The sequence below is a fragment of the Mchenga conophoros genome, linkage group LG15 (assembly GCF_057382185.1).
Source record: "Mchenga conophoros isolate Kocher_MC1m ecotype Shallow Benthic linkage group LG15, M_conophoros_male_GT1.1, whole genome shotgun sequence".
NCBI classification, from domain to species: domain Eukaryota; kingdom Metazoa; phylum Chordata; class Actinopteri; order Cichliformes; family Cichlidae; genus Mchenga; species Mchenga conophoros.
Genome location: NC_140540.1, coordinates 6,626,802 through 6,646,356, shown reverse-complemented (window position 1 = coordinate 6,646,356; position 19,555 = coordinate 6,626,802). Strand labels below are relative to the sequence as shown.

At 40.4% G+C, this 19,555-nt stretch overlaps 1 protein-coding gene across 1 annotated transcript; it reads right to left on the bottom strand.

Annotated features, from left to right (window-relative positions):
* Positions 1-1,695: 1,695 nt before the first annotated feature.
* Positions 1,696-19,555, bottom strand: tmem200a (transmembrane protein 200A). The gene is made up of 5 exons (XM_085247708.1): positions 18,833-19,555; positions 7,453-7,590; positions 7,010-7,227; positions 6,769-6,932; positions 1,696-6,169 (listed from the first exon to the last, which is right to left on the bottom strand). Exons 2-5 carry the CDS (start codon positions 7,581-7,583, stop codon positions 5,045-5,047), a joined length of 1,638 nt encoding a protein of 545 aa, XP_085103834.1. The 5' UTR covers positions 7,584-7,590; positions 18,833-19,555; the 3' UTR covers positions 1,696-5,044.

Genomic DNA, 19,555 nt, shown 5'->3' with positions numbered 1-19,555 from the left:
TAAGGGGATTAATAAAAGTATACATTATATTACGTTGTTAGTGGTTAAATTTTTAAAATAGTTAGATAACATGATAAACAAGAAGCACTTCAAGAATGCAGACCTCTGCCAATGCAGCTGACTCTCTGTGTGAATTACCTTTTTAAGGAATAGTATCACTGTTATTTGTATACACTGATTTTGTACCCCATGCCAACATGTTCTCATTAAACATACTTTATAGTGCAGTAAAAACAAGCACAAAGGGCAGGATTTTGTTATTTGCCCTGTTGAATCCATTTTAACATACCTGACACAGTTTTGAGTATAATTATTTTGTATGAAATGTGCAGCATTTATTTCATTTTTTAAAAATGAAAAAAAGTCTTTAAATGCTTAGTAATGAATATCAAATGATATATTAAATATTTTAGCTTATTTATAATATTTTCTTAGTTTAGTAAATTATTCAAGAACATTGTAAATGTATTCAAATTGCTATGTATTTAAACTTCAAAATTCATAATAAAATTAATCAACTATTCTCAAATAGTATCCCAAGACAACTTTTTCTTGACAAATCAGTCTATTGACCTTGAAGGAGAGGTCAGAGGTCACGTGTGTCATGATATTTTAAATCTCACAATATTTTTTACATGTTGACAATATATCAGTTTCTAAGTTATAAGGCTTTTTGTCTATTTTTGACCGATAAATTATTACGTTGACCTTGAAGACCTCGGTGGATATGAGTCAAATTTTAATGGATTGTTAACATGACCCCACTCTACACCCCTACAAGTTTTATTAGAATTAATTCTAAACCTTTCGAGGTATTGTGTTTACAAACAGGCTGACACAGGCATCTGCTACCAAAAACATAAGCTATAATGAAACGTTCGCTAAAATGAAAGGAGAAAGAAGGGTATTATTGACTGAAATTGCAAGCTACTAGTTGTGAATAAACAGCTGAGGCATTTATTAAACATAATTGATGAATGTTATTTAAATGCTAAGCATGCACAATAACCTGAACTTTGTTCAGGTTCAGTTTAAAATGAGCTCAAATGACATTATTAGAATGTAGTAAGTTGTACCGACAAATGGTTTCTTGAGTCCATCTGATCAGATTTTGGTACAGGCAGCGAACCCACAACAAGATGCTTAGCTTAGATTTAGCTTTAGTTGACTTTTTGACGTATTTGGGCTAAAATGACATCGTCATCATCCTTCTGCTTTTGAATTCCATTGTAAATGCACATTTGCGTGTGCTCATGTGTCTGCGTGCTTTGCTTGATGCATTTTAGAAAAAATATGTTTGCATGCTCTGATGTAAATAGTCCTTGGTCCTTGCGAGGGTGTTGCGCAAGTTTGTGTGTGTTATCCCACAGAGCCACAGACTGATAATTGGTGATGACTCATCCAGACCTTTGTTTGTTATTTTGCATGCAGCGAAGGAGAAGGAGTGAGTGAAAGAGGCAGAGAATGGAAATTAGAGGTATATTTGGACAGCTTAAGTGAGGGGGGGGGTCAGATGGTATGTTGGTGCACGGTGTGTGTGCACGTGTGTTTGTGTGCTGGCCTAAGCGACGTTTTTGCCTCCCACAATCCATGAAAAAGGCGACAGAAGAGCTATTATGTGTAAATCCATGCATAATTGGAATTGCTTTAAACACATCCAATAGGACAAAACAGATATCAGTAAAAATACAGTTTATTTAGTGAAGCTAAAATTCGACATTGACCCATAGACTGTGGGGGACCATTAAAGCTCTCTGAAAAGATTTCTGCACTTTTAAAAGGGGTTCCTCTTTAACACTCATACAGTATGTGGCACTGAGTGGGAGGGTACATCATGTTAGATCTCAAAATAAGGTGTGTTACTCATTACACACATTACAAGTTTCCTAAAGAGATTTACACAAGTGTTCAGAAGGATCAGAGGTCACTAACAAACCAAAACCATTGAACAATATGAATGCAAATTCATGTAAACTCAATTAGATATCCAAGAACAGGAATTCCTCAAAACAAACCATCATAAAAATGTGATCAAATAAAAGGAAACAACACTTGAATGATACAGATCTCTGGTTTTATAAAGACAGCACAAGATAAATAAATGTGGGTTCAATTGTTCTAATACCGAGAACTATTTTTTATACAGGTTCAAACATTTATTCAATAATAAATCAGATACAGAAAGAGTCAAATTGTCCCTGTTATCCTAATTAGAGATTTTTAGATATAGACAAACATTAACTTATTTTTGATTGTTGATCAGAAATAACTAATGGTTGTTATAAGTATACCTTCTGTTTTGACTGAAAAAAATACTGTGGCTGATGCACCAGATGAACCATGGTTTTCTCATACACTCAGTTTTATGATAGTACACAGAAAGATAACTGTATGACTGAATATCCTGAATGATATCCATTACATTAATTTTGTAAAAATAACCTTGAAATGCCTGTAGCAGAGCCATAGACTGAGGTTTTTATTTCTAGTTTAGAGATGGACTGTAATACTGCAGGACATCATGACTTCTTTGTTGTATTTCCCTGGCTACTATCTTTATTTGATTTATATCTCTGTTGCAGAGCCCACTGGCATTGTAGTAACTTCCTTCGTCTTATGGGACCCTTTGTGCAACAGGTAATTTATATGTAAAAAACCTTATGTAGCAGTGCTGGTTATATTGTCTCAGTGATGGTAAAACTTCAGAAATGATTTCTGAATATGATATTAAGCAGACTGATGTGATGTATTTTATTAGAATAAACCTTTATTATCCCATGGATGAGAAATTTGGGTGTTAAACAGCTCTTATAGCAAGGGGAATATAAAATATATAAAAAAATTATTAATCCCTTGAGGAGGACTTTTTTGTAATTAATAAGTGGTCATGAGCAATTCTCATTTCTTTGGACATTGGCTGCTTTTTATTTTTTAGTCCAGTCCTTGTACCTGACCATTACTTCTTGGTTGTAAGTTAAGCTGCTTAACACTGACATATGAATAATTTAAGCATAAAAAAGGCACCTAACTCAAGGGAGTAGTCAGTGTTGTTTCCATACATAACAAACAACTTAGCAAAGAACCAATTTCACATTGTATCGCTAGCACCCTGTCACAAAAACGCATCATTTGTTCCCATTCCTTTAGTCTATGAGGAATGTCAAAGATATCACAGTTTGACAGGCATAAAATAGTATTTGTGCAGAAATATTAATAGTATTAGCTAGAAACTCGGCATATCTCAGCATGGTGTGCAGTATATCTTTAAAGGATTCTTGGAAACTGGACAAGAGGAAGACAAATCAATGGTAACAGGTCTTATGGAGTAGTTAAGACATATGTAAAATGTGCTGCTTCAAATTGTCATCAGCATGCAGAACAGTGAACGTCTACAGCCATCTGTACACAATTGAGGGTCTGTTTTGGTTTGGGGCTGCATTTCTGCCAGTGGAGTTGGGATCTCGTCAACACTGATTGATTTAAGAATTCAGAAAAGTATGATCCGATTTAGATCCACCATGCAATGCCTTCGGGAAAGCATCTGATTGGCAACAGCTTAAGTTTTCAGCATGACAATGACCCCAAACACACTGCCAATGCAGTGCTCTTAAAGCATATATGGATGGAAAAATACACAGTGAAACACTATCAGTCATGGATTGGCCTCCCCAGAGCCCGGACATCAACATTATTGAAACAGAGCGGGATCATCTTGACAAAGAGCACAATGAAAGGCAGCCAACATCCAAAGAAGATCTTTGAATATCCCTAAAGGAGCCTGGAGAACTATTCCTGAACACAATTTAAAGATATAATAACAAAACATGCCTAAAAGAGTTCAGGCTGTGTGATGAATAATGGTGCTCATACCAAATATAGACTTTCAAGCTCATTAATGCAAATGAGCTTTTTTCATTTATCCAACCTTTTTCATCTTACATATCCCAACAGTCCTGAGGAGTATACTACACAGGATGTTCAACCCAGTCAGGCTTTCTTTGCCTTAGCTGTCCTAACAAAACAAAATAAGTTTTGTGTTCAGCATAAGTAACCATGGTGATTTAGCACAAGTAACCATGGTGATTTATCCAGGTAAAAGTCATGACACAGAATACTCTGACTTTTATCTTAACATCGCTTGCTAACCCATTAATCTCACATTGTAGTTCACCCCTCTGGACTGAAAAAACTCTTCCTTGGTTAAACCCTTCATGTTCAAATTTCTCAATGATTAGTCCAGGACTATTAGATGACTATTTTAATCATTTATCCAGTATTTTCACAGACAATTGACCAATTTCCCCTATTTATTTATATGGCTAGCAATCTTACTTTTATGTTAAGGTAACAATTCAAATTCTTTCAGCCTACTTTTGTATTGATATTTCATTGGATTAATCAATACTGAAAGATGAGAATTTAGTAGCATCAGCAAAATAATTGACAACATTTATGAATTTAGCTAGCTACTGTACAGTATTTCAGCTTGTTATCCATCCTGTTTAGCTCATAACATCATTTCTTTGTGCATGCTGTTGGCTAATAGTTCCAACTATTACTACTCGCTACTACTCACTTAGCGAGTTATCCACTTTCAATCACTTTTAACCATTTTATCTTTTGTAAACATTTCTACTTATTCGAAGTTTTCCCTTCACTGCCTAAAGTTCCTCAGGTCCACTAATTCTTTTATTTAATGGTAACAGCTGAGCTAGTCTTTTCATATACTCCTTGGCTAACCTACCGCAGATGTGCCCTGGATTAGGAATCACTGTCGTAGATCAACTAATGTCACCCTAATGCAGTAGACCCATTGTGTCTGACTGACAATAGACCTGAACTCTTTCACAGTGCAAGTTGTTCCATTACTCTACAACCTGCTGCTCATAAAAACAGGCTTTCTTGAAACTGCTTGAGTTTCCTCTCTGCACAGTGTAGCCATTAAACTTGTCAGTTTCCTCCAGCACAAGCTGTACATTCATACTGTGTGGAGGGCAATTTACAGAACAGGACAGAACTGTCATCAACCTCTAGTTCAGTGCGATCAGAACCGAGTCTCAGAGCTGCCTCTCTTCAGTGTGCTGCTATTAAACTCATCATGCTCAAAGCTCAGGTTATTATGCGACCTGGATATCATTAGCAGCTTCTCGCGCTTACTATAGTCGCGCCTCTCTGCCACAGACTGTGACACCTCCAAGAGCCGATCTCCTTGTTCTTCTCTGTCCTCCAGCCGCTTGTAGCCTTTGGTGCTGCCCCGACTGCCGCTGTTACTACGGCTGCTGTTGCTGCGGTCAAGTCGGGGCCAGCTGGGGTGCTTCCGCTGCTCTGGGTTTACGCTAAGCATACTCGGTCTGCGCTCCAAGTCCAGAGATTTGGAATGGCTGTTGAGCATGTGCAGAGAGGAGTTGGAGCCAAAGTCACTCTTTGCTGCTCCCGGGGAAAGCCAGCAGCCTGAGGTAGAGGAGGGAGCAGGGGAGAGGGAGGACGAGGATAAGGAGGAGCAGCGGGATGAGGAGGAGGCGGAGTTACTCCTGTGTAGGCCCGGTGGTTTGGAGGCCTTGGCAACAGATGCCACGGGAACCACCAGAGACTCCACAGAGGTCAGAGGCTGCAACCTCTCTCCTTCTCTTCTCTCTCCTCCTCTGTCCTCTTCAGTTATTGCCTCCATCTCCGGCTCATCAATAACACAGTTGTTGAGTTTTATAACAGGGAGTGTAAATGCAGAGATAGAGGAGGAGACAATAGAGCGTGCATGGTGTCCTCCCCTCTCTCCATCTCCATCCGCTGACCACTGGTGACGCATGGAATCCGAATGAACCAGCCCGACCCCGGGGCCACAAAATGGGCGATCCTTATAGAGGGGTGCCAATAGCCCTGCAAAGTTACAATCCATCTTAGCCTGTTCTCTACGTCTGTGATACTCCTCATCCCCTAACAACACCTCCTCCTCTTCTGTAGAACCTCTCCCTCCTCCGGCAATGCTTCCAGCACGAGAGAAAGCTAGGAGAGAGTTGCTGGCTAACCGTGCGGCAGTATCGCAGCCGAAGACTCGAAGATCTCCGACTTCTCTCACACAGGTGCTGTTCCGGTGTTGGTGTTGCTTTTGCTCTTTCTGCCTGAGGCGGTGGATATCGATGACTGTGGAGTACATGTCTCTCATATGGATGATCTACAGCAAATGAAAATCGTATTAGCAGAAGTAGAAGCAGCAGCATTTATTTTAGATTACCTGAAAATATTTGAAGCGTTTCATTAAAACACATTATCTCCCTGTAGTTTTAAATTTGTGCACGTTGCCACCGTGTGGCCTTGGGGGACATGTTTCTCACAAGGATTACCAGTAAAGGGAAGGGAGAAGGAGAGGGATAATTGAATCAAAGGAGAGAAGAAGAGAGCATGGAAACAGAGTGAATTTAATCAGAGGGAAAATTGCAGAGCTAAAGGTGGAAGGAGACTGGGAGAAGTCTGATCTGCATGTTATGGAGATGATGAATATGGATGACTAGAGTGTACATGCCCTTTATTTTGTAGAGAGTGGAGGAGGGACAGAAACAAGAATCAGTGACAGGGAAGAAATATTAACTACAAGTTCTGGCTTTTAAATTTAGAAACATTTGATGGAAATATTGCTAAAGAACCTACTTTTGAAGCAGATTATGCAAAAACTAAAGTTGCATTACCCACAAAAACCTTCCAACTTCTTTGTTTCCCATACAGTGTTTGAGTATTTCGACTGTGCGCATCCTGAAGCGATGATTTCAGCCTTACCTTGGTTTCCCTGTCTCTGTTTTCGTGAAGTATTGCATTAGCACAGATGAAAATAAAAATCCCAATGCCCATGGTGAAGGGCCCAAGCATCTTCATCCTCTCAGAGTGAAGATGCTGTTCTAGGAATCGCATCAGAGCGCTCTCAGTCTCCTTGGAAGGCGTACCTAAAACCACAAAACAGCGAGATGAGCCATGAGAGGAACAAACTTTTGCCAGCAGGTTTCTAGTCACCCTTCTTCACCTTGCCCATTGTGGCTCGCATTGGCTGCATCCTTTTCTGTCTTGACTCCAGTTCCTCCTCCAGCGAGTAAGTCTTTACTGTGAGGCCAGTAACCTAGCGTCGCCATGCCAATCCCTATGGCCAAGATGATTAGTCCCAGAAGGAGGAAAAACCCAGATGCAGAGTAGAGACGGAGTCTACCTCGCACCACTACGACATCGGTGCGCCTCTTCCTCTTCCTAAATGAAAAAGGATGGCAAGAAAACACAAACGGATTTTTGGAGGTAACAGTTTAACAGCAATGGGTAACAAATACAGCAAATTTTCAGAGACTGCAGAAGCAATTTCACCAACACACATTAGCTTTTGTGACAATATCCTCTTTCCTGCTGCAGAGGCAGCAATTTAAAAGGCTAATTTATAGTTCTGTCTACTGTGTTAAAATGAATGCACATGACAATCACCTAGGAGCGGCCTCGGGGGCGGCGTGTCCCAGGCCCGGCGATGTCGGTGGTACGGGCCGATGCTGAGAGCGAGCAGAGTCCTGGCGCTTTAGCTTGGCCAAGCCTGTTAGCACACCTGCCGCTGCAGTCATTCTTCACCTGCAGACACAAATTAGGAGTTAATGACTTTTAAATTCTACTGCCTAATCAGCATCCACATTACTGGTTTACAGTTTGTTGCTAAGAGATTGTTAGGGCCTTGGTGCATACAATTACAAGATGCTGCTGCTAAAAAAAGATGTATTTGGCATAGGTATGCACAGTATAGTCACAGTGAGGAAAAAACACAACTGTATCAAAACACAGATGCACATGTGTTTCAGCATAGTCACAGTCTCCCAGGTAGTCCTAATATATGATGTGTAAGACACGTAATAGTCAGTAGCACACCGTCTCCCACAGTTGTGCAGATCACAGCTCTTTTTGTGTGATTTAAAGCTGATGTGTCACCTCATGCACTTTTTCAAAGCTGTTTTATTTATTTTTTTTGCTAACGGGGAAAGTGTGTCATGACGAAAGCGTGTTTTAGCATCTTTCCAAGTCCCAGAAATACTCTTTAGAGCCTAGCAGTGATACAGATGTAAGCACACCAAGCAGCACAACAGCCTGCTCTGCTCATGTTTTGTTCGGCTGCCTGTTGTCAGTCTTCAGGACGATCATGGGGACAAGTGTGCAAGTGTGCATGCACATGAAGCTGTACATTCAGGCCTGCAGGATGCTTGCAGGATGTAAAGGAAACAAACCCCAAAAGCATACTTGGCTTGTGATTTGAGTCTTGGGTAGTGTGTTTCATTCTGATTCACATCCTGTATTTATTGCTTTTGCATGTTTATTGTTTTTTTCTCCTGTCGTTATTTGCATTTTTTTAAAAAGCTGTTATAGATTTTAATAAAATACATCGCCTCAATTCTGTCATAACATTTGAATGAATCATGGTCTCTGGGCTCACCAGCTGCTCATACATCTATTATTGTTATTAAAGGAAGGGGGCTTAAACAAACACAGGTTTATTTTGAAAGCACTCATTTGGGTCTAAATGACTGTTAATCTGACCTCACATGAACATTAGCATTGTCCTGTTGCACATGAAGAGGATTACATTGACTGAATTTGTTGCTGAGTGACCTTGGTACTGAATTTAAATGCAAATTTCAGATGAAAATGTGAAAACAGCTCAGCAGTTCAGAGCGAGCCCTGTAAAAATTGGCAGCGAACAACCGCTGGTTTTCTCCTGCTAATTTTATTTGTGATGTTTATAGGGTTTTCTATCAGACTACAGCCCCCAAAGGTAATCAGTAGGTCAATCACCCAGTTTATGTGAAGTGTGATCAAAGTTCTGAGTATCATCCTGCCCTCTCAAGCGCCTCCAGACTGCTTTCAGGAACTCACATCCTCAAACTTGCACAGAGAAAAAAAAAGCATCAACTTGTCTTTCAAACTGACCCATGCTTAGTATGGAGGCCCACTGCTGCTGCTCATAATTAAGTCTCCCTGCAAGACCCAACGTTTTCACTAGGGGTGCAACAATACTCGTATCGATATCGAACCGTTCGATACAGTGCTTTCGGTTCGGTACGCATGTGTATCAAACAATACAAAATTTTGTGTTGAGTGTTCAGTGGATCTGCGTTCGACTACTCCGCCTAGGCTGCTCTGTCGAGCGCAGATCCAAGCTAGCAAGACAGAAGCTAAGCTCGTTGCAACATGGCAAATTGAACCTCCCCCACCCTCATTCAGATGTGGCCTTTGGAACTATCTTGGTTTTCATGTGAAGCATGACCCTGATGGTAAGCGCATCATGGACAAAAGTAAAACAGTATGTCGGATTTGCCACGCAATGCTCAATTGGTGGGAACTAGTGCGTTAGCGCAGTTAGCTTGTTAACGTGTTGACGCCGTCCAGCCCTACGCACGGGGCGATCCGCGGTAACTTGTTAACGGAAATTTGCCGCGTTATGGGGTTAATGTCATTTTAACGAGATTAACGCTGACAGCACTAGTGGGAACACAATGAATATGACTGCACATTTACGCCGACATCATCGTAGTGCAAAGACAAAAACAACAAGCACACATGCTACAAACTTTACCCGAGTCATTTAGACAGCCGTTAGCACATGATTCTCCTTATGGGGACCTGATATGTTTAATATGCTGCTGAGAATATACCCCAGAAGAAGCGTATAGTGTAGCTTTTATTTTGGAAAGAGCCCTTTCTCTGTAATAAACTCTCTTTTCCAAAGATGAGTGATTTCTCGATCAGATAGATTTATTATTTTGTTGTTTACATTAAATTTAAAAACTGTACTTTTGAGTTAAAATATATATTTATAATTTTAATAAATGACAAATTAAAAAGGCATGAACATTTTTTTGTATTGAAAAAATATTGAACCGTGACACCAAAGTATCGAACCGAGCCGTGAATTTTGTGTATCGTTGCACCCCTAGTTTTCACCACTTTTTACTTGAAGAGGACAGATAGTCCACGCCTGAAGGAAGCACATAAGGTCAAGAGCAGGATCAGGAGCATACTCGCCTTTCCCACAAGGTTGTGCGATGTGAATTTGTGAAGCTATTAATGCAGAGCTCTGCTGTAACATCCTGATGTTTGAAGAACAACATCCAGAACCTGTGTTACTGTTCATGCCATAATGTGTCGGCACTTAAAACAGAAAGAAAAAAAGAACCTGCTTTTTGCTTCTTTGGCCACACAGGTTTGACTCCTCGCTTCTCCACGACAACGTAACAAAGTTGTACTCCAGTTGAGTGATCTAAAACTAGCAGCTGTGCTGGAAGTATGCGACGGTCCATGAGAAGATAATCCCAAACAGGGCTTTTTAAAAATAATACATTTGACTTGTATGTGCTGTTAACCCACCTGAGCACAAAAACAGCCATACAATGATGAACTTTGGCAGCAACTGGACATTCCAATATTTCACAAGTTCATTGTCTCCAATATTGAATAAGACTGTAGGTTTTTTTTGAACAGTTTCTACACAGTTTTTCAGTTAACAATTCATGGAAAAAATGAACAAAAATGGTTAAATCTATTTTTCTTGTTTTGTTTTGTTGTCTTTGAACCTTAGCTGGGTTCTCACATGCTGCATCACATACTTATTTTTCCTGACTCTTATGTACTCCGTTTACATCGCTGAGTCCTCACTTTGGGTTTTGGACCTTCCCCCAGTTAGCTGCATTTTGGTTTTCTCTTTTTCTGGAACCTTTAAACAGGAGAAACAACAGCTGTGATACTGATGAATGATGATCTTAACGTTGTGCAACACAATCATTTAAAGCTACGGTAGATTATCTTATGGTGTAGAGGTTAACACATTTGATTGGCAGGCATATGGCTCTTTGTTCAATTCCAGCTAGACACACACAAATCCCCTTAAGGGATGGTTCAGGAAGCTAGCTGCTGTGGTGACCCTTTGCAGCAAGGGAGCAGTCAAAAGTAGCTTTAGTAATATAAACTTTCATTTCACAAACAAGCTTACCAGCAAATAACTTGAGGCCAAATGTCTAGTGTAAACGTATAAAGCACTGAGTAGATTGTACTAATAACGGTGCACTTGAAACACTTCTACCCCCAAAGGCAGGGAGTATGCAATCAGTTCCATTTGCCTGTTTGTCAGCAGTCTAGTGTCCACAGTTTTCAAGATATAATTTTCCAATTTTGTGTGACGATAGACCAATAACAGCTCCAGCTGACGTCACCGTATTATAATAAGACAAATGTCATGAAATGTCAGTTTTAGCATGGCCCTCTCTCTCTGCTTTCTGAGTGCTATCAGACATGCTCGCTTATGTATTTATTAATTCATGATCACAGGCATATTCAGAAGAATATAAAGAATACTTTAATGACCCATTGCCTGACTTAGAACAAATGTGATGTCATTCTTTCTGTATTACTTACTTTTATGTACCATAGGCACATGTTCTGTGTAGTCATGTGTTACAAAGTTATTTGGTTCCCAGGTTTGGGCATGTGCACATGTCTGTATATATAAAGGATCACACAGATTTAGCATGGGAATGATAATACACCAATGACCTTCCCTTTTCTTTTTTTTGCTTCCACGTGTCCATCCTGTCTTCCTTTTTCTTCCAAGAAGGCACAATCTGTAAATCTCCCCCTCTCGCTTCCATTCTCACCCGCTGTCTGTGTGCTAATGCATTCTGGTTGTGACCCTGAATAATGTTTGCTTTCTCCTACTTTCATTCTTTCTCCACCCCAGCTTACTTTCTCATCTTATCGCTCTCTTTGTTTGTCTCTCTCTTCCCTCCCACCCTCTGTCCTCGTCGATCTATTTTTAATCTGTATCTAATTTTAATTGAATTTTATTCGGTCACTTTCCTGTTTCGCTCTATCCCTCCCTCCCTCCTTTCCTTCCTTCCTTTCGTTTCTTCTGCATATCTGAAAGCAATGAAGTCAGATTTAATATTCAAAATCAGACAAAGCTTTTAGTATTCAAAGTAACTGTGAATCACACACAAGATCAGACGTTCTCTCCTCCTACCCTCTTTTCTCCTTCTCACATTTTAATGTATTTTTCATGTCAATCATCTTATTGGTTGAAAAAAAACTGCTGTAAGAGAGCGCTCTCCACCACAGATGGTGAATCACACAAGGACAAACACAACCAGCCACTTTTCTCAGGTTTTCTGTGCTCCCCCTCACTCTGCCTCTCTCCCACCCTGATTCTCTCCCCTTCGCTCCTCGGTGTGCGTCAAACAGGAACCCACACAAATGTTTCAAGAGCAACGGGAGAGATTTCCTCGGTTTACCGAACCAGGAGGAAAAAGGATGGACGGCGGTGGCAAAGAAGAAGGGTAGCGAGAGTTGGAGTTAGGAGTAGAAAGTAGAGGATAGATGACAAAAGGAATGCAAGAACAGAAAAAGAATGAGGATGGAGTATATTTATTTACATCAGTTCATGTAAGGTGCAACACTGAGTCATGCTTTCACCACAGAGGGACAAAAAAAGGGAACAACTGTTCTGGGACAAAGTGGGGGTGATGAGTGATCGAAAGAGCATTAAAAAAAAAAGCCTGACGAAAACAAGAGGAGGGTAAAAATGCTTTTCCTGACAGCCGTGAAAAGACCGCAAAAGAAAACAAGCTGAGTGCATCCATAGTTTTAACAAGACTGGAGTAAAAAAAAAAAAAAACAACATCAACAAAAAAAAACAAGTGGAGCAGAAAAGAAGAAGTGCTGTCACACAGATAACACCAGCAGCCTAATGAGAATGCACTCAGGCTCTGACACATAAAGGCTTTCCATGTGCAGTGACCAAAAGAGATGAAAGTTAGCATTCAGTAATCGAGCTCGCCACATGCATTCAGTTCATGTCCTCCTTCTTCTTCTATTTTAAAGACTTACTGTGATCTTGTTGCTTAAACAGTGATGAAACACACAAAACTTGTGCAAAAACCTGCTGCTTCTTTTCCAGTCCGCTGCCTTGCTGGGCAGTTCTCTAAATCGGTCTAAAATTAATAATAAATCAGGCCTCGTGTGATCACCTTAGTAATTGCTAAATTGCTGCAGCAGGTTTATCTTTGCGTGCTTTCGGTAAGGCACGAAAACATATTAAAGCAATTTGCCCCACCCTTTCAGGAAGCGAACTCATTCTCTGTGAAGTTATTTAAGCATTTGGAGATGTTTTAAATAGATGCATCACATCTCTCAGGGCAGAGAGTTCCCTCGGCACATTGTAACACCTCCTTTTTTTGTAGCGTGATAATGTCGATAACAGCTAATCTATAGGTGACGCCACGTGATATATTGTCCCTATAGCAACTATATGCTGCTGCTAGGTGACACGTTTCCATAGCAACTGCCAGCTGTGTGCACTGGGATGACAGATGCATCATTAGCATGCGTACTATCAACACAGGGGCATTCCCCATGCATTATTTTAAGCCAGTTTTGACTTGTTGACCTTTAAGTTGTTTCCACCTCTACCTCTGCGTGAAAGAGGTTTGATTAAGAGGGGGAGGGAAGGAAAGGATGCTGGAGACTTTTAAATCTGAAAGGGACACACCGGAGACCTATATTTCTTTTTTTTTTTCACAGCTACCTTCAGGGTTTCAGTTACATCTTGTTTATGCGATTTGTACTAAGGCTCTACAACCCAGCTTTCTCTAAATCCTCACATTAGAGAGGAAATGATGCAGCGTGGAAGAGGAACGAGAACATGACAGGTGGGATAGAAGAAGAAACTGAGAAGCTGAAGGGAGAGTAAAGATGTGAGACTGGAAGGAGACACAGCCAGAGGAAGGAGACAGGGAGTAAGCGACTACAGGAGACACTTTGATCTACATTTAACAAACTCCAGAGACTTTTTATTTTTTGTACTCTGAGCATGCTGAGGAAAGTTTGTTTCAAATGACTCACTGCAGTGAAGTGTGCGCTGACATGTCATGGAGAAAGAACTTGAATATGGACACAGATGGAGTACGAAGGAAAGAGGCAAGGAGAGATGTAATGAGAGAGGAATGAGCAGGAGGATAAAAATGGAGCTTGCTAGGGAGGGAAAATCTGGCATCCAATGTTGCATGTCTCCTGTTACAATTATAGTGGGTCATTTGTTTTTGTTTATGCCGTAAAGTTCTCTGCTGAGGTTAACTGAGGCCATGAAAATGCAGAGACAGACAAAGCCCCCCCCCCCCCCCCCCCCCCCCCCCCCTGCTGCTGAAGTTAAGGTCATCTGCCATAATCGCATGGAGCTGAGAGTCTAACATGGAAACGACACACCAGCACGACTTAATAGCGTGGTTTTATTTTAATTCAGTGAATATAATTATGACTTTTTAATAGTTTTGCTAGTATTCAGAATATTAAAATGTAGTTCACTTAATGCTCTCGAGCCAGTCGTGATGGAAATTAACTTGCAGGAGTTAAGAACAAAAAAAGTGAACAAAATCAGATCTTTGTGTTCTGTCCTTTTAGCTTAAAAAGCTTAAACAATTATACCATCAAGCTTTTTTTGTGTTTTTTTTTATTTATTCCCATGTCAAAATAAAGCACTTCAGATTCATTGTACACCTACGCTAATGGTGACAATAATGTAATTCATGAAAGAGTGAAAAAGACTGACTTAATTTGATAAGAATGAATTTACTGCTTGCCAATTTATTTGCTTCTCTCGTAGCTCTGCCCATTCAAGTTAGATCCTCCTCTGCTCTTGAGCAGAGTCAATAGGCTGTTATCATAAACTGTATATAACACAGATATCAGCCGATTAGCGCTAAGCAACAGTTTAATAAAACACAATAAGGATCACTCACTAAATAGAAGCCAAAACGTCTTGGACTGGATGAAGATGGGTATAAACTTAGCAAAAAAGTAAGGAAATGTTGCATTTGGTTGATGTAACAATGCTGTAACAATGTTTCTTGGCGATAAATCTTATACAAACAGTATAAAATGCATGAGCAGAGTTGAGTATAGGGGTTGCACCCATTAAATATGTGCCAAATTTTCTGTGCCAAAGCCAAACAGATTGTTCTGCTATTAACTCTTGTTTGGTGCCATTTATTTGATTGGATGATTTAAGTCTGAAGAAACACGACATATTAGCAGTTTACACAATTTATTAATTTAACAAACAGGTGCCTCGGGAGGTGGAAGAACGATGCACAACTATAACAAATTTTCCACTTGAGGTTGGCTCCACAGACTCTCAATGTCCAAAATTATAGATCTACAAAGCACATTTACAGCCGGGTGCAAAATATGAATTCCCTCCTCATAACTCATAACAACTCTGACTGAGGGGAAGTTTTGTTTTTGTCACCTGGATAATTGACATAGGTTCATGGCTGCCTTGACTGATAGGTGTCCCGGCACGGGCTCTGGAGCCAGTTAGTTTCTGCTAGGCTTCGTCCACTACTGCCAGTCATTAAACTGCACCTCTTCAGTGTATGTGTGTGTGCGCGCGCATGCTCTTTAAGCCTGTTGGAGCATTTTTAATGGATTGTCTGTCAAAACATTATGGCTTGCTGTGCAGTACAGACCATCCCAGAAATTTGCACGCATCACTTGGTGAGTGGAATTTTGCACTAAATAGTTGATATGTGTGTGTCTGTGTGTTGCACTCTTATATTTTCTGAATGGTGTTTACTTATCAAGCTGCCTAGTATAAATGTCACCTTCACATTCATATAAGATAATATTTGGCTCCAAAAACACATTGGCAGTCAAAACACTGACTGACTGTAATTGTAAGAGCTTGCATTGTGTCTGAAGGCCGCCAAATGGCGATAGATGTGGTTGCAAAAAAGATTTCTGGTTCTATTTAAGTGGGAGAATGTCTTATGTTTATTTTGAATAAAAAATGCATCCAGTTTGTAAATCTTGATGATACCATGTTTCAAAAAAACTGAATTATCTGTGCTATACCTACAATGGCTACGGAATTGGCAATCACAAGTCATATTGGCTAAATAAGCGTGTGGCTTCACAGTCAGACCTGCCCCCTTCATCACATCCTATTGTTTGCAACCACGATAGCAACAAAACCAAAACACTCATGTCGAGGTTTCAAAATGTGGCTTCAGAAACTCATGTTGAGGGTGATGTCACAGTCACTACATCCACCTTTTATGCTAGCTATGGTAGGAGCACATAGTAGTATTTTATAGAACACTGTACAAGTGTAATATGGACTAGCTAGTGTGATCTCTTACAGATGACTTCTCTGCTTCTCCAGGCATTTAGTGACTGTGAAAGTGAAGACACATGGATTATGCATGCTGTGCCCTGCATACACAACGGGAACAAATCTCTTTCATGCAGCCAGATGTTTCAGTAATCCACTTTGTTCACTCCTGACATGTTCTCTAGTTGCCTTTCCAGAAAGTTCAGAGGTCACACTCAGCTCCAGAAACACACCCCACATCTGCTCGATCAGCTGCAGATCTAAAAAAAATTGTGCTGGTGCACGTCCTACAAAATATTTGTTTTTGTCTGCTGCTTTTCACCTACCTTGAAAAGCTCATGCTGTCCAACTCAGAACCCGCTACATGGCACTTTGGCCAATTAGTAGGTGTAAGTAACAAGAGCAGTGACAACGACATGAACCCTGACAAGATCAGCATTATGTGAAAAAAGGAAAAAAACTGGCGACATGATCATTTTTTTAACCACTTCAGCGTCACATACTCTGCTTGTTGTAACATTTCTACAACGATTGGATATAGTGCAGAAAAATACAGCACGAGTTGTAGATGAGAATATGTTATGCAGTAATTGGCAACTCTTACACTTCTCATCAATATGAATATAACATTGTACTGCTGAAAATTTAAAGTGAACAAGCCTGGTTGGGAGTCACCAAGCTCCTAAAGGTAGTAAAAATTAAATGATGTAAGTTTCCTAGCCTAACAAGTACAACAGAGCACACTGGAGTGAGATCTGTGTGGGTTAAGTCAGTCTGTGCACGCAGAGGTCTAATCAGCCAGAGGTGACTTTGTGCAGACCCTGTTGAATCGTATTAACCTTATCGCATCTGGCGCTGCTGCTTTCCAATGTAAAGGACCGCTGTGATTTATGTCTGTTTCCTTGGCGCTCTTAAGGGAACAGATAAGACTATCAGAAGTAAAAGAAGAAGAGAAAAAAAGAGGAAAACAGATAGAAACGAGTGTTTGCGTAGTGCCACACTCCTACAGACTCATGGTCAGGGGGTGAGTCATCTGTCTGGAGAATATGTCCCTTTATGTTTTCCCGCTGACCTTTTGGCAGTGCATTTTCTGAAGCGAGTGCTGGAGTGTCAAATCATCCACCCCCTTCACCATCTTGTTTTTTCCCCTCGTTATTTTGATGATACATACTCCTTTTATTTTTTAAACTCTTTTTTTGCACATATCCTTCACGCTGACTCAGTGTCATTGCCTCCTGTGATAAATTCTCTACTTAATTGAATTAAGTTTTGCATTGAATCATCAGATGCTTATGCCAGGCGTAAGAGCGTGCATGTTTGTGTGTTTATGAACTGGAGTGAGCCCCCTGTTGATTCCATTAAAATGACTCATTCTGTCTTCCTCACAGCTCTGAGTGTCAGTCAGTCACCCACACTCATCCTGGGACGCGAGCTGGCCCCAGCAGCCCTGCAGCAGTGGTGGACAAACTGGACTGAAACATGAAATAATTCATTTGTGATGTTGCTTTCCTTAATTTGATTACTAACATTTTTTTCCAACCCCAAACCAGAATTGGTTCTTCTCCACACACACAAAAAGATCTTATTATTTCATCAAGGAGGTCTTTGGAGTGAAAAAACTGAAGGAACTGCTGACCTACCAAAGGGGGTATTTAAACAGGATTATCCGGTTAGCACGATATCTGTGACGGAGGATTAACCAACACATCACTCGACTTCCTAATTATTCCCAAATTAAACCCAGATCCAGTTCTCTGCAAAGTGTTTGGCAGCTAAATTTGTCTTATTATGAGCCATTTGGCTGAGTGAGTTACCCTAGTTCTTCAAACGGCCCTCAAGGTGAGGCTGACTCTTAATTCAAAATCATTTCATTCACGCTGCACAATAAAACCAGTGACGGTGCACCTCCTGTTAAAGTGCTCCACATTCTTCTTCTTTTGAATCTTTAGAAATGTGCCCATGAAAAGGCAATCATCACATTTCTCTATGTTCACCTCAAAGTCGAGTTTAACGTGCGTATAGATGAGACGACTCTGTAAAATCATAACTAGAAGCCAGTCGTGGTCTGTATTCCACCTACTCAAGTGTGATGTGGAAACAAGAAGCCTCTGGTGCACATGCACTGTGCAGCACTGAGCTAGTTTATTGCATAAATGTTTGTAAAGACATTAAAAGTCATATATTACTGTTACATCTTTGTGTGCTCCTAATATTGCTTGAAGGTTTCTGACAATAGGCTCACTAAAATTGTTTGACCTTTAATGATCTTTAATCCATCTTTGGAGGCTTACATGCATGCCATCACGTTTTCTTGGCTACCAGTTGGCCAATGATAATCAAGAGACAGCAGGCTGGCCTAAACAAAGGATCATCTCAGCCTTGGCACAGTAAAATGATCAGAGGATTCCCTCCAAGATAAAACAGCAAATAAACAAACCACACAAAGATTAGCACAGCTCATAAAAATGATAATAGTAAGATGACACGTATCCCCACTCATCAGTCTTTCAAGTGGCTTGTGGCTGATGTTAAACCTTTTTATTCTTCAAATATTAACACTGAGCGTTGTAAAATATGCATGTAAATAAAAGGGAGACTGTAAAACTGTCAGCTTAAATCTGCTTGAATACGTCTCCCCTTGAAGAGTTTAAACCACAACTAAGCTCTTACCTTTTTACAAAAGCCGAGTTTTCACCGTCAGTGTGCCATTAGGCATGTGGAGGGATTAGGCTATAACCTAGGGACAGTAAAAAGCCATCTTCCACTTTGAAGGCTACTTCCAGTGAGATGCCATGCTGGAGAAAATGAAGATGACAGGAGACGGTTCCACTCCCAAGCGGCAGTACTATTTGCTGACATCCAAGCTCCTTATTAACGGAGACGACGATGGTCGTTAGGCTTCTGTGGTTCGCCAAGTGAGACTGAAATATTACAAAGTGCCAGTTCTGATGACTTTATCCTGCGCGAGGCACGTTTTACGCCATATGGAGAGTACGCGCGCTCGAGACAAGGAGGGTGGCGAGGCACGCTAATTACGACTGAAGGAAAATCCTTTCTGCCTATTTAAAGTCCTAAACGAAGTGGTTGTAATTCCCCAGCGGAGAACTCTGTTTTATTTGTGAGAAAAGACAGCAAAGGAAGCTGATATGATACCCGTCCTTCGATTGGCTCGATGTAATGCGTAAAACTCCCGGTATCCTTGTTTTCGAAAAAAAAGAACTTCAATTTGCGTAAAGAGGGAGAAGGAAAATATATATATTTTTAAAAACAACCAAAAAAACGTCTTAGAAGCAAGGAGTTTCGTGTAAAGAAAATTGGTGAAAAGTGTAGAGCGCGTTTTATTCCGCTGACTTGCAGAGAGAAGGGGCAGCTCCAACCATTTCTTCTAAAAGC